The sequence below is a fragment of the Centrocercus urophasianus genome, unplaced genomic scaffold (genome assembly GCF_019232065.1).
Source record: "Centrocercus urophasianus isolate 14NV4802_14NV808 unplaced genomic scaffold, USGS_Curo_1.0 seq_41, whole genome shotgun sequence".
Taxonomy (NCBI): Eukaryota; Metazoa; Chordata; class Aves; order Galliformes; family Phasianidae; genus Centrocercus; species Centrocercus urophasianus.
Genome location: NW_024884989.1, coordinates 643,275 through 657,537, shown reverse-complemented (window position 1 = coordinate 657,537; position 14,263 = coordinate 643,275). Strand labels below are relative to the sequence as shown.

Sequence of the window (14,263 nt, the reverse complement as noted above, 5' to 3'; positions counted from 1 at the left end):
AGATCTATCTTTGCAAGAAGCAAACTCATAGGCAATGGAGGTCCTTTCAAGAGGGGCAGAACAAACTGGTTCTAGTCTGACCCACGTACGCTGTCCTGAAGCTTGGTCCATGCAATAACAGATTCTTAGATGTGAAGAAGAAAGAGAGAAAATGTATCAAAGGAGGGAAATGATTTAGTTTTGCATCTCTGACCTACCCAGTTTAAAGCCAAAAGCACACTTGCTCACTTTCATGAAGTAGAAGAATTCGCACTTAGTGTTGCTCTGTCTTTCTCTGCTCCTGCAAAACTTCAAGACAAAAGATACAAATGAAGTTGGAAGATTCCTCAGCCTCTTTCACAGCCACTGAGACTCAGCCCAACACACATTCACATCTGCTACAGCAGGGTTTGGCTGAGCCTTGTAGAATGTTAATATTTTCTATTAAGCTCCCTCAGTAAACTACTGAGACACAGCAGATTTTGATTCACCCTGCCCTTAACAGAGAGGAAATCTCTCAATTCATCGTGGTGAAACCTGCAGGGAATTTGAGCGAGCACATTAACCTCAACTCCACTCTGACTAGGATATCAGACTGCCACACATCTGCTAACAGCTCCACAGCCAGGTTCTTAAAGCCTACACTGGATTTGAGCATTTCAGAATACTAGAAAACCTGAGCTAAAAAGAACAACCCTTCACAGAATGCTGACTCTTATTCTGAAAATTGACATCTCCTGAGCCTGTCAGCTGCCCGTGAGAGAACAGGAAACACAGACACGAGCACATCAGTGAGAATCACAGGAATCCAACACCTTTCTTAAATGGTTTGTAAAACAATACTGAGATGCAATATCATTAACATTACATGAAAATCAGCCATGGAATGACACTATTTCTGAGACAATTTCCATTACTTTAATAGATGCCATTTTTGCAGGTATGGAAATATTTGACAATGGCTAACAGATAGTTAAGCTTACTGTAGCCTGCTGGAAAGTTTCTGGATGAGGTCCGCTTCTCTCCTTTTGAAACTGAACGGGACAATGTGATTACTACCCAGTGTTGCTTGTGTATCACTTTAGCCAGGAAAAGTTGTGAAAATGACAGGAAAACATGGTGCTGTTATCACAAGACACAATAACGTATAACAATACTCAACTAGTCAGACTACCTACAGAGTGGTTAGCACATACAATTAGTTAACTATTGGCTTTTCTTCCAGATTTCTCCTACACAATCTTCTCTCACTGGGAGCAATGAGATAGTGGAGGTATCTGGATGACTCAACCTGTATTTTAACACATTAAATTGTAAGCAGTCTGTTTTCTTAAAGCAATGTTGACTTCCAGTTGTTATACCAATATGATTAAAAACAAAAACAATTTCATTTGATTTACTACATGCCAGTGAAACACTATGGCCTCAAGGCACATGAACCATCACTGCACTGTTTTTCTTGTCATCTCTAAAGCAGAACTCACTAAATAATGATAATTACAGTAATCTACTTTCCATCCTGGATCCACCAATCTAGGACTGGTGGTCACTCCCAAGCGGGCTCATCATTCATCTTATCTCTGAATGAACAAGTTTGCATAACTTGAACAGCCGCATCCTTTCTTTTCAAAAGGTGCATAACTGACAGATCAATCGAAGGTTAATTACCACTCTTTGGTAGAATATTTGTCTAAGAACAAAAATCAGCTTATGGGACTTTGAGCCTCTTGACTTTCCAGCTTCTGGCATCTCACTGTCTGATATAAGGGCCTGGTATCTAGAATGGTTCAAGTAGCTCACACAAGACAGGCTCCTCCTAAACACTCTGTGGAGGACACAGAGAACAAGCATTCAAGTTCTTGCACAAATGAGTGTGCAGCTATCTACAAATGGTCAGCAAATCATACTTCAGTTCTATCCAGCCCCTTGTTGGTAACAGCTGAGAGCACCAGACAATGAGCACTGTCATTTCAGCCACATGGAACCGTTTAGTTTCAATTACAATTTTTCAAACGATTTTTCCAATTTAAACTTCCAAGTGTTATAAAATCCCACCCTTAGTCTAGGAAAGCTAAAAGCCCTACTACTCCTTCTTCAAAAATTCTTTTCTATTGGGGATAGAAAGATTTGCATGGAAAACCATGCCTTAACCTGAAACTCATTGCAACTCTGAAACAGTGTGCCTACCAGAACTTCTTTTTCTTTTTTCCTGTGGCAGACAAGGACAGATGGGAGACAAAGGCTTACCTAACTGCAAGTCAAAGATTGCTTTTTCAGAGAGATGCATCTGATAAGTTCTGTGATCAAAAGAGAGCTCACAACAAGACAAAATAGAGCGAATGTATCTGCATTTTCAACTAAGACATAGGACTCCTACATGTCAGTGTAGGCAGTAGTAGTCAGTGTAGTCAGTCTGTCAAAGGTCCCCACTCTCCGCAGACTAACAGTAATGTGAGATTTCAAAATCTGGCCTCCTCCAAATCGGCTGTGGGACAAGGCATTATCCATTGATTCCCAGGAGCCACAAGGCTATTTTCTGTAAGCTCTCTACGGATGTTCTCATTGACTTTGGCCAATGGTCCCACAGAATCTGTCTTTCACTAGTATGAAAGAACCACCTAGAACATCAGAGAGACCAAATAAACACAAGTGGATTCTAGAGAAGTATCCCAGCTCCTCAGAGAAGACAACCCACTTCACACAAGATGTTTGAGACAATCTGTTATGAGCACTTGTGTCTGCAAAGACATCAGCTATACTGGGTACTAAGGGACAACCGCCATCCAGACTCTCTTTACAAAGAAGAGAACTAAGCTCAAAGACAGTTGAGGGCCACCACAATCGATGTCAGAAAGGCTTCCCGACGTTTCCGCACATGGAGAAGCGGTCCCAACCAGAGGCAAGAACATCCATCCAGGTAGTTCTTTTCAGAAGTCAGCTCCTCAAACAAATGGCAAAACCAGTCGAGGCCTACAGGCCGATCCCCTCTTCCATCACATCCATGATTCACAGTCAAGCTCTTTATACGAGTTCTACAAGTAGCTGCTCTCCTTGGGTGCACTCTGTTCGTTCCATCTGGACGTCCCTTGCGGTAAAGTGCCGAAAGCCACTCATTTAATGCAAAAGATGAAAATATTAGCTGGTGATGATGAATTGTGAAGTTGAAGCAGTCTCCAAATCCGCAGACTCTACTCCCTTCATTCTCCATTTCTTAATGTTTCCGTAAGACAGAAAGGATGACCAATTCCTTCGGTTTGAACCCACACAGCAGAAAACTCAGTTCACCTCCCAGTAGCCAGTAAAAATGCAAGATACTTTACAACAAAGTAGAGATGGATGTCCAAAGAGATCAGGTACATTGGTCTTGCTCTGAAGAAATGCAACATAATCCTGAGTACATGGAATGTCATCAAACAGTTTATTTCTACAGTTTGCAACAGCAACTGCTCAGTGGAGTTTCTTGCAAGGATATGCTTTGCAAGGTCCACATCTGGAAATGCAGGGGTCATGTCAAACTTTAAAACACAAATATGAATACCAACATTTTCTAGATAAAATCCTTTCTGCCGTTTGTCGCTGCCACACACACCAGAAAAAAAGAGCCTGCAACAGACCATCTTGCATTAAGCAGAGTCCAGCAGAGACAGGCGCTTAGGCTACATACATCATCAGTGTGATACAGCGGAGACCACTTGTACAAACGCATTAAACTTGTATCAACATGAGCGATGTCCTACTTCGCTACCTGGTAGTAATTATTGGAACAATGTATTTACCCCCCCCCAAAAAAAAAAAAAAAAAGTAGACACTGAACTGGCACAGAGCAGTGCATATAAACATATATTCAGACATTTTACATAATAAATCTGCACAGGTAGAGTGCGTTGGCTCCAGAAAGGTAACAAGGCAGTGATGTCCAACACTGCAAAACTGAGCACGCAGCAGTGTGCCTCAGAAGCAGAAACTCAGAATTGAGCTGGACACCTATGTGCTTCTGCACTGAAGCAGAAGACACAGTCCTGCAGAATTGGGATGTGGAGAAATCTGTGGGCTGAACTTGTGAGCCAATCCCCAGTGCAAAGTAGGGTGCTTTGGAGGTTTCCTCTCACCTGAGCTTGGATCAAATCCTCAATACACATGGTGCTAAGATACATCATTTGGAATGATTGCATCAGAGCGTAAACTGTGCATATGAGCCCAGAGTGCTCTGCCACATTTTCTTCTCCAAACACCAGAGAATCTTTCAGACTAAGCTCATAGTTACTGTATATGCCCAAGGAGGGCAGCTGGGGATCTACGCTCTCTTATGCCTCAGGACTTTGTCCGTGTTCCAGGAGACTGATCTGTAAAATACACAGGATGGAACAACACTTGTCCATGTTGAACCATAGCTAAGAAATATGATTCTAGAAGAAAAAGTTAAAAGATAAATATCATGAGGATACTACAGTCTCTGATCTGTTAGATAAGTAAGAGTAACAGCATCTCCTGATCCCTGGCTAAATTTTAACTGAAACTGGCAACGTGTTTTCAGCACATGCCTTACAAACATGGGAATTCAAATACGCTTAACTTCCCCTCAGACCTCAGGCAGCGCAGCTCAACAGGTCCTGGAGACACCTTGGGGCATGGAGCACAACACAAAGGTGCCATGGGAAATTCTGAACCAAAAAGCTCCCATTTTCTGTTTAGCCCTACAGAACAGATTTGGATACATGGGTGTGCTGAATGCTTTTAAAATTCCCACACACTAAGCTTTGACAAACGGTTTGCATTTAAACGTGCACTGCTGCCATTGCTAGGGGATGCAGCACCTACAAATAGAGAGGAAAGGAAAAAGAAAAATTTATTTCTACTATCACAGTAATATGAAGGGCACAGAAGAGCTGATACCATTTCTAAAACTACTTGTCCCCCTTTCACTTTTCTTAAATAACCACCCCAGTTGTTACATCCTTGTGTGAAGTACCCAGCTACAGCAGGACCAGATGCGCTCCTCCTGATGTGTGAAGGGAGTTTAACTCTGCAGTCTCTGGGGTCTACTAAACACTGATGCCACAGCTGCTGCCCCAGCCAGACCCAGCACATTCTTTGAATGACTGGGATACAATCAGCATAAATAAATTCAACCAAAATTCTTAAAGCACACCGAACACTCAGTACTTTTGAACTGCTTTTGAATAAAAGAGCATTGTCCCTCTTGCCAAACACAGCAAGGGTACTGCCCTTCCAAATCCATAACGCTATGGAGAAAATTTCTAACCCTCCAATGGTTAGGACAACAAACATTTCTCAAACCATTTTCTTCGTCAGACCACACAAATTCATTACCAGAGAATCCACCTTATTCTCAGCTTTATAAGCCAAACTGACAAAACAAGAAACATGGCCACAGCCTGGCTCTTCTCTGGGCTCTGCAGAGTAACACGCACCTTCAGAGCTGGAGGTTGGTCCTGAGCACACTGCTTTGCCACAAGTGCACACAGAGTTGAGGCTGATGACTCCTAAAGAATCTCAGGAAAGGATCAGGTCACTCGGGGAGCCATGTTACTAGACAAGGGGTAGGCAGCACATCTCACTAGAAGGCATTCACTGGAAAGAAACCCACTGGATCCAAGGGAGACCATCACCCAGCTGTGCTCTTCTGTACAGCCTCTTCATGGACCAACACAGAGCCAGACTGATGCAGGGTTGATGGTGAACATAAAGTTCTTGAGTATGAGCACTTTTACCCCACTATTCTATGTGACAACTTTCCAGCTTCCATCAAACCAAAATGTTTCAACTTCTTCCCACACAGCAAATTTAAGAAATAATATTAAATTCAACAAAAAAACAACCCCCCCCCACCGGGGGGGGGGGAGGAAATTAACTACTAGTCTTCAGAGAACCTCCTTACAAACCAAACTAGTGTCCTTGGTACAGGAAAACTGTAAAAAAAACATTCACAGGAAGCAGACAATGGCAGCTCTACTTCTGTCCCTCTTCCCACCATCCCTCACCCATGCTGCCAGTTAAAATACACTTAAGGAGACAGCAAGTGTGTTAGGTATCAGGCCTTGAAAATGCTGCAAATTCAGAGAAATTTCCTAAGTTTGCCTTAGATACCGTGTCTCAGCTGCCAAGACCTGCAAGTGACCAGAGAAAGCCACATCCACATCCCCACCAGCAGCCCACACAGGTGCCTGTGGTGTAGAATCTCCAGCGCTCCCCACCTCCTGCTCCCCTGTGCTGCCAGCCACCAGGTCTTTTACACCCATCACCCAGAGTGTTGGGCACCTGCTGGCAGCCCCTGCCAAGTCTGGGGACTTTGTAAAGTAATTGCACTGCCACTCTCACAGCCTCCTGACCTCTCCATATCTTATCCACGCCAAAGAAAAGGTGGATGACTACATGAACACCAGAAACAGCATCACTTTTACTCTGCACAGCACACAGAGAACACCCAAGCTACAAGGTGAAAACCCTGAACTGGAAGCTACAGCCACACACACACAGAATCCAGGACCACAGCTTGTAATTAGACCAGCAACAAGACAAGCAATACGAAGTTACACCCTGAATCACCATACGATATCAGGAGATCTATGTTGAGCTCACTACTCTGTCACACACTTCTGATGCAGCCTTTACCTCTCCCAAATCACATTATGCCCCAGCTTCCCATCCGCAAAACAGAATTTTGTGCAACCATTTAGGTTTGCAAAGCCATATTGATGAACACATGCAAAGCACTCAGAAGCTACGGTAACAGGAGTCAGATAAAGCTGTATTTGATTTAGCTACCTAAATGCCAGTGATTAGTTTCTATAAGTTCTAAGCAGCCCACATCACAACAGCATAGCAGGAAGCATCTTTGAAAATCAACATGAATTAGCTTAATGGAGATGTACAAGGCCCAATTTCAGAAGCAGGGTGAGGCCTGAGATACCAAAACTCTTGCAGAAAGAAGAAAATAGTCCTACCAGGACACCAGTGCCTACAGGATACGGAAAATACTAGAGAGATTTATTTTAAGAAACAGCAGACATTGATAAGCTTCTCTGCAGAGCAGAATTAGCACATCAAATTTCAAGGCCAGGCTGGATGTAGCTCTGGGCAGCCCGGTCTGCTGGTTGGCAACCTGCACATAGCAGGGGGTTGAAACTGGATGAGCACTGAATTCCTTTTCAACCCAGGCTGTTCCACGATTCTATGACGATTCTACGATCAGAGTAATACAAAAACATAAAATGTGAGAAAAAGAGATCTTAAGGTAGTGTGTATGTTCAGACAGAACTTCACACTAACACTGGTTGCACCTTCTCCGAAGAGGTGATCTTCCCAAGGTTTGTGACGATGAACACAGGTGTTTTACAGATCTTATCACCTCTTTGTCACAAGGCCAGAGATATCAAATTTGTAAACTTCTGGAAGAAGCAGGACTGTTAAACATAGGAAAGTTAAGCAATTTGTAAAAAAAAAAAAAAAAAAAAAAACTCACAGGGGAAATAGAAGATATACAAGAGCCACTGCTGTAGCACTGAAATCACAGGGCAGTCTGCAATGTAAGTGAAAACCTGTTTGCTGCAGACTCACTCAAACATTTGTAAGTATTCGCAGGATCTCTGAAGGTTTCCATCTTACCTGTGCTTACTTGAAAATACATGCAAGCTTCCCACTCAATATATATCTGGACAGTGCAACTTCCAGGAAGTGTTGCAAAACTGTCACTGAAGGAAAAAAAATAATAATAATAATAAAAATAAATAAATAAATAAAAACCCCACAACCCACTAACTTATATTCTTAATTGGTATCTTTTACAATGAAACCTTTGCTGAGGCTTCCAGGCATCCCACCCTGCAATGAGAAAGTGCAGAAAGGCATCGGAAATGAGTAGTAATAAAGATGTGAAAAAACTGCGAGGTAAATGGGGAGCAGGCACAACTATTTACAAGAAATTTCACACAAGTAATTGGGAACATGCCAACACAGGATATTCCACTTTGCTTTTTAATATTTTCTGGACAAGTAGCAGGAGCTCTCAGAGCTCTCCTAAGGAACTCAGCCATTTGCAGACTGTGCACCTACAGAGCCTGAAACCACACATCAGAATGGTTTGGAAAAACATAAGAGAAGACTGAAGGAGAAGAAGAGACACTTGAGACAGACTTTAAGACTGCCAAAAAAATCCTTTCCACGAGTTTCCCTAAACTATACAGAAATAAAGGAAGCAGCAGAGTCTGAACTGCAACTGGACCTCATTTTGCTTTTGAAGCACCCAGCTTCAAAGTTCTAAACCAAACATCTGCCTACACCCTCCTAGGGCATCTATTTGGAAAACGTGCGACTCTCCAGAACACAAGGAGAAGAAGGTTCACAGGGCTGCTCTGGAAGTTTAAGCCATGACATATCCATGAAGACACCCATGTGCCACAGTAAGGCCATGGAGTCCAACAGACCACAGACCTACAGTTCACAAACTGAGTTTCTGTGAGCATTAAGAAAAGAGTATTTCATTTTGACATCTTTCCAGATAAGGCTGCAATGCTCTGTGTTGAAGTTCTAAAGAAAGGAGCTCAGAAACTCAGCAAGCTTCCCAGATAGTGGTCAGGATGCTCAACAACATGCTGCAAACCAGATGCCAACAAATTTTGTTGCTGTATGCTCATTTGCTAACAGGTAACCTGCAGTCTGAAATCCAGATCAAGTGCACCAAATGAGTGCAATGCTTTCCAGAAAGCTGATAAATCAACAACAGCCAAATGAACAATGGGGTTCAGCAGACACCAGCGAGAGCCAGCCCAGCAGATGCAGTGCCAGCAGACACAGCTCTGGGTGCACCACACTGACCTCGCCTCAGTGTGACTTGAGTCTCCTTTCAGCAAGGGCCACCAGTCACAGATAGCTCTGCAGACCTTACATCTTGCTAATTATTTCAGCTCATTTTGCTTGTGACCTAAAACCTACTTAGACACAGAACAGATGAGGTAAAAGGTGAGATGCTTTTCAGACTCCATACACTTTCCTGACTTGGGCCTCAGCTGTCAGTATACATCCCTCCAAGTATGAATTTTACTTTCCAAGGACAGTTTAACTGGAAAATCAAATTGAACGGCCATCACTGTGCTTCAAGTAACATTCAAAATACTACTAGCTTTTATTTTTACATCAGTAATTCTAAAAGGCTTTATTTTTCAAATTAATCTACATAATTTGGGCTCCACTCCTTCTTTACTCTGGGTAGGTCATACACAATACTATGCATACAATGTGCCAGACATCCTGCAGACAGGCTGGGTAGAACAAGATCTCCTGTACTCACAAAGTAGATTTGTGCTAACAGCCACAGCTGGACTACACAGGATGCACATTCTCTACGGCTTCACGCTCCATTAGTCACATGTGCTCACTGACCTTGAGTTCATCTTCCTTCCAAACCCTCTGCCTTGGTCCTGCTGTGAATGCTTCATTCTGGAGCTCACCAATCTCCATAGGAAAGCCACCCGCAGGGCAACTCAGCTGTAGTAAGACTCAGCGTCACCAGGAAGGGATGTTTCAGGGAGATGAATTCCAGCCATTCCAGCAACTAGAAAGGCGCCTCTGATTTCTAACCTCATCCAAATCCACCACAAAGGTGACCTGACACTTCAGGGCACTCCAGACAGAGCGGGTAGTGGGAGGGGGAAAGACAGGAGGTGTCCCTGGGTGCCATGGGCTACATAAAGACAGAGCAGCAAGAGCACAGCTACTAGTGCTCAGCATCTCCTGGCTCCAAGGCCATAACAGAGATGCCACAGCAAAGCTTAGAGGCTCCTAGGCCATTCCAGCTCCCATCCCTGCCTTCCCACTTGCCCTGTGCCCGGGCTTTCCTTGGTGCTGCTCTAAGTCCTGCCGTGGCTCCATGCCAGCCCATGGCAGCACTCCGATTTACCATACCTCAGCACACAACCCCCACAGATGGAGGTTGACAGCCCCAACCTGAGAATCAGACTGTAAGACATGGCCTAAAAACGCCGGAGGCATGAAAGAAAAGACAAGGTAGGGGCTGGATCCACTTAGGAACCCATCCCAATTTTCTCTGCTCTGTAGGAGTTATGTCACCTAGAATCTCCCTCACTGGAAGCATCATTCCAGGGCACAAACTGTGCATGAGAAAAAAGCTCTATTTATGAGAAGAGAGAAGCACTGGGAGCACCCTCCTAGCAGAGGGACAGAGAGCCTTCGCCGGGTTATAGAGGGTGCTCTGTGCCCTGACATACAAAGCAACTGGGAAGCACTGGTCACAGCTTAATAACACAGTGTCTTGCAATTGGAATTTCATGTGTGATTCCATGAAATTTCATACCCTTTGAAATTGTTCCTCCAGTAACATCAGGTGACTAGTAGCAGGGTATTGAGTCTGATAGCACGATCACTCACCAAGGAAATCTTACTGTGGGAATCCAACCAAGCACTGGGCTTTAGCTCCCCTCAAGCCAGCATCTCCCTTGCCCACATGAGCTAAGTTCTACCCTTGGTTTAGTGTGATTCCAAAATTATTTCCCCCACTGGATAGTTTCTTACATTACTTCTCAAACCAAGCAGGAAGCCCTACAGAGAAGTCCAAAGTTGCACCTTTACAGAGTATGCAATGGCCATGCACATTTTACCAGGGTACAAAGCCTTGGCACCATCAAGCACCCAGACTGTAACTGATACCCTGGCACAACATCTTCTCTCTTCAGCAATGGTTTCTTTGCTTGAGAGTTGCAATTTACACCATGCCTCCCTCCTAACAAACCACATGAGTATGAAGAACCCCACTACCACACTCTTACCTGAATAACCATCAATCCTGGCTGACAGCTCTCTGATCAAGTAATCAAGTAAAACACAGCTAACGGGTAATTTTTATCTCATGGCACCTGCAGGTCACTGCTGATCGCATCCTCTCACTCACCACAGTTTGCTGCCAAAGCTCAGAAAGCAAAGGAAACAGAGGCATTTGCTGGCAGGAACCTCTGCCCTCCTGGAGAGAAGGCACCACACTACAGCTTCCAGATTGGTGGATCCAAGCCACAGAAACTCAAATTTCATGTAAGAAATTGACTTCGCTGTATCTTCAGATCCACCCATCTGGATCAACAAAGTCTGCACAGGGAAACCCACAGCAGCCAGCACTCATCTCAGCAAATCAGACTTGGCACCAGTGAGCCCGAGTCCATTCAGTTCCATCACATCTTGAAGGGAGAATGCAGATGGGCCCAGAGGGCTGGAATATCCACTTCAGAACTAAAGTCTATAAACTTTTCCAGGCAACAGAGGAAAAAAATCAGTCTCTCTGGGGAAGCGTGGAAGGAGACAGACACATTACTGAGATGCACCAACTGTGAGAGAAACACCTGCATCACTGTGAGATGCATGTAACCAGAAGATCTGAACGTTGCCTATGAGAACAGCATCTGCTACGGACAACACGTCAGGATAAACTAGCTCTATCCATGCTTGTTCAGCTTCAATGCAGATAAAGTAATTCAACCAACAGCATTCATCTCCTTCAAGCAGAACCACTACTACAGCCTGTAGCATCCCAAGAAAATTTTAATTCTGGTGCACCTTCATTACTCTTGGCACTTCCACAGCTATCATTTCAAACCCAAAACTTTCCAACTCCTTTAAAACAGATACACGGTTCACCAGTTCAGGATACAAGCCCCACCAATGACTGCAGCTAACATGGAGACGGAGCAGTAACATCTTAATGGACAACAATGACAGTCACTTGCACAAACATAATACTAAAGATGTCACCGGACAACAGGGAGAGCTCTTCGGTGATAAACAAGAACCATGGTGACTTCAAGTGAATCCAAGACAGAGATCCGTAGAGATAAACACAGGCAAGTCAAAGCCCTGCAGATGGCTGATGTTGGAAGCTCACTAGCTCAGACTAAGCCTCCTGTTCCTCAGAGAGGAAAGAAGGTGGGGTTCTACAAAAAACTGTTACGAGCATTTGATGATATTGAGGGAGACACACAAAAAGTGAATATATAAATGCTAGCTTTACAACCAGAGAGAATACTCTATTTCAGAGAAGAAAACAGAGAGAAAGAGAGAGAAGGACTTGCTGGAAACGTCACTTGGAATAGTAAGAGGAATCTTCTAAAATACTCCATAAAATTTCTAGGTGCTGTAAGTACCAGCAATAGCTCATCAGAAACATGTTCCTAACTCAGTTAAAACTTGCTTGAAGATCTCCAGCATAAAAGAAGCTACCAGAAACAGGAACAGACCACAGAGGATATATCCTGGGAAGGCAGAAGGCACCAAGCTGAAGGAAAGAGGCAGCAACATGCACAGCAAAGCAGAAGCACGCTATAACCAAGGACAATCTGAAGAGTCCAGCAGAGGGGGAAGCTTCAGGTGCAGTTTTTGAGACTTGCCACTGACTGAACTCTTGGGACCTGGTAGGGAACTTGAAGAGAAAAATCTCAGGACATCTTTGCAAGCTATCTGCATTCTGCCACAAAAACAGGCTGCGGGGGTGTCACCCATCAATCTAGATTGGTGGATCTGAGGATATAAAACTAATACTTTCTGTGACAAGGTGTAACTATTATTTACTAGTGTCAGGAACAGCTCTGTGCCACACTTACATTCAAATTTTATACAGGGATATGCTGAAGCTAGAAAGCTAGAAAATTCAGGGAGGGCTAATCAACATATAACTCCCTTGAACCTCCATATTGGTAGAAATATATTCCTCAAACTAATTCATTTTAGTGCTAAGGAATCTAGCACAGCTGTGTATTTCACAAGTAACACAGAAACATCTCCCTAATGAAAAATAACAAGCAGTGAATAAAGAGACAGGAAAATGACAGTGAACAGGTCTTGCATTATCAGCTACGATTCATCTGAAGTTAATCAACTCTGGATGGCAGTAGCTCCAGCATAAGAGGAAGATCCCAAATTCAACAATTTCAATTCTGAAAAAAAAACAAACAAAAACAACAAACAAACAAGAAAACTCCACCTCTTTTACATTGAATCAAATGGACAGATTTGAACAACCTAGAAAAAGAAGTATTCAGCCTGCATATAAAATAAAACTGCTTACTAGCTAAATCATTTCAAAGATGTTTCACTAGTTGTGCCTTTGGCTTTATACTCACATGTGTGGATTTTGGAAAGGAACTCCTGAAGTGTTTAGAGTAAATCTTGCCGTAGACTTGAAAGGTGGATTTGCAAAATTTAACTTCAGCGCTTTGCGTTTACCTGGGAGACAACGAACATAAAGTAAACTTTTTGTCAGCAACAAAACAGCATTTTGTAAGAGCATCAGGAAATCAGCAGAAACAATATAACACTTTGTAAGAAAAGGAAAACACATTTCGCATTTACATAAGCAAATCATAACTTGTGTTAAGGACACAGGAATCAAGAAAGCGAATCAATTCTCACCCCAAGGTCTTCCCTGTCCTGTTCCACATCAGTCACTAAGCAGAGGTGTCCCGAGGATGTTCCTTGGCAACTGGAGGACCAGCATCAGCAGCCAGAACTACCAACAGCCACGGGGCACCTCCACATCGGGGCTGAGCTCCCTCCACACACAGTCCTCATTTAAACACATTTCACACTGAGCTCAACTCCAGCCTGGTGGCAAAGGGGACTTGCTCTACTTGGTACATCTACCAGAGCCAGGATGGACAGCAAAGGTAAAGGGGAAGCACTGGATGTATTACATGAAACCCCAACTGCAGAATCACTGACATTCCTCAGCCTCACAGCAAATTAAGCATAATCGGGCTTAAGCGAGGATGGAGGAGATACGCTGTGCTCCTACTGCCAGGCAGGTCACCGAGCAGAAAGCAAAGCTCAGCCCGACAGAGCAATGACCAGGTGGGAGAAAGCTTTGTTCTGCAGCCAGCTGAGACACTGTGCGGAAAGACATACAGAAATAGGAAGGTGAAATGGGGGGAAGAGCTGCTGGGCACCGCTCCAGCCACCAGATATGTATTTCTTAAGCACCATCAGAAACAGAGCCTACAGAAGTAAGACATCCCTTCCCAGCCCTCCTACTGGGCTGCAAAAGATCCCACCTTGTTTCCATGTGGGTTCAGGAAACCCAGACACCACACGGCCCCGCACCAACACAGTACAGCCGAGGTCTCCTCTGTCCACAGCCTCCCAGGACTCTAAGCACAACCTCCCAGAGGTACTCACCTCCTGGGCAGGGGTCCAAAACTCAGCCCTACCTGTAGGTCGGGCACTGCAACCAACCACCTTGTGAGGTGCCAGCCTTCAGCAATGAACCCAA

The 14,263-nt window shown here is 44.0% G+C and overlaps 1 protein-coding gene across 8 annotated transcripts in view; it reads right to left on the bottom strand.

The window, feature by feature from the left end:
• The window catches only part of MAP2K4 (mitogen-activated protein kinase kinase 4), an 82,440-nt gene that overhangs the window by 41,633 nt on the left and 26,544 nt on the right, over positions 1-14,263 (bottom strand). For 7 of the 8 annotated variants that reach the window (XM_042833358.1, XM_042833360.1, XM_042833355.1 and 4 more), the window contains one exon: positions 13,119-13,221. In XM_042833358.1, coding sequence (XP_042689292.1) covers positions 13,119-13,221 — 103 coding nt within the window. Of the gene's footprint in view, positions 1-13,118; positions 13,402-14,263 lie in introns of those variants that run through there. The other variant, XM_042833356.1, reaches the window with a different exon arrangement.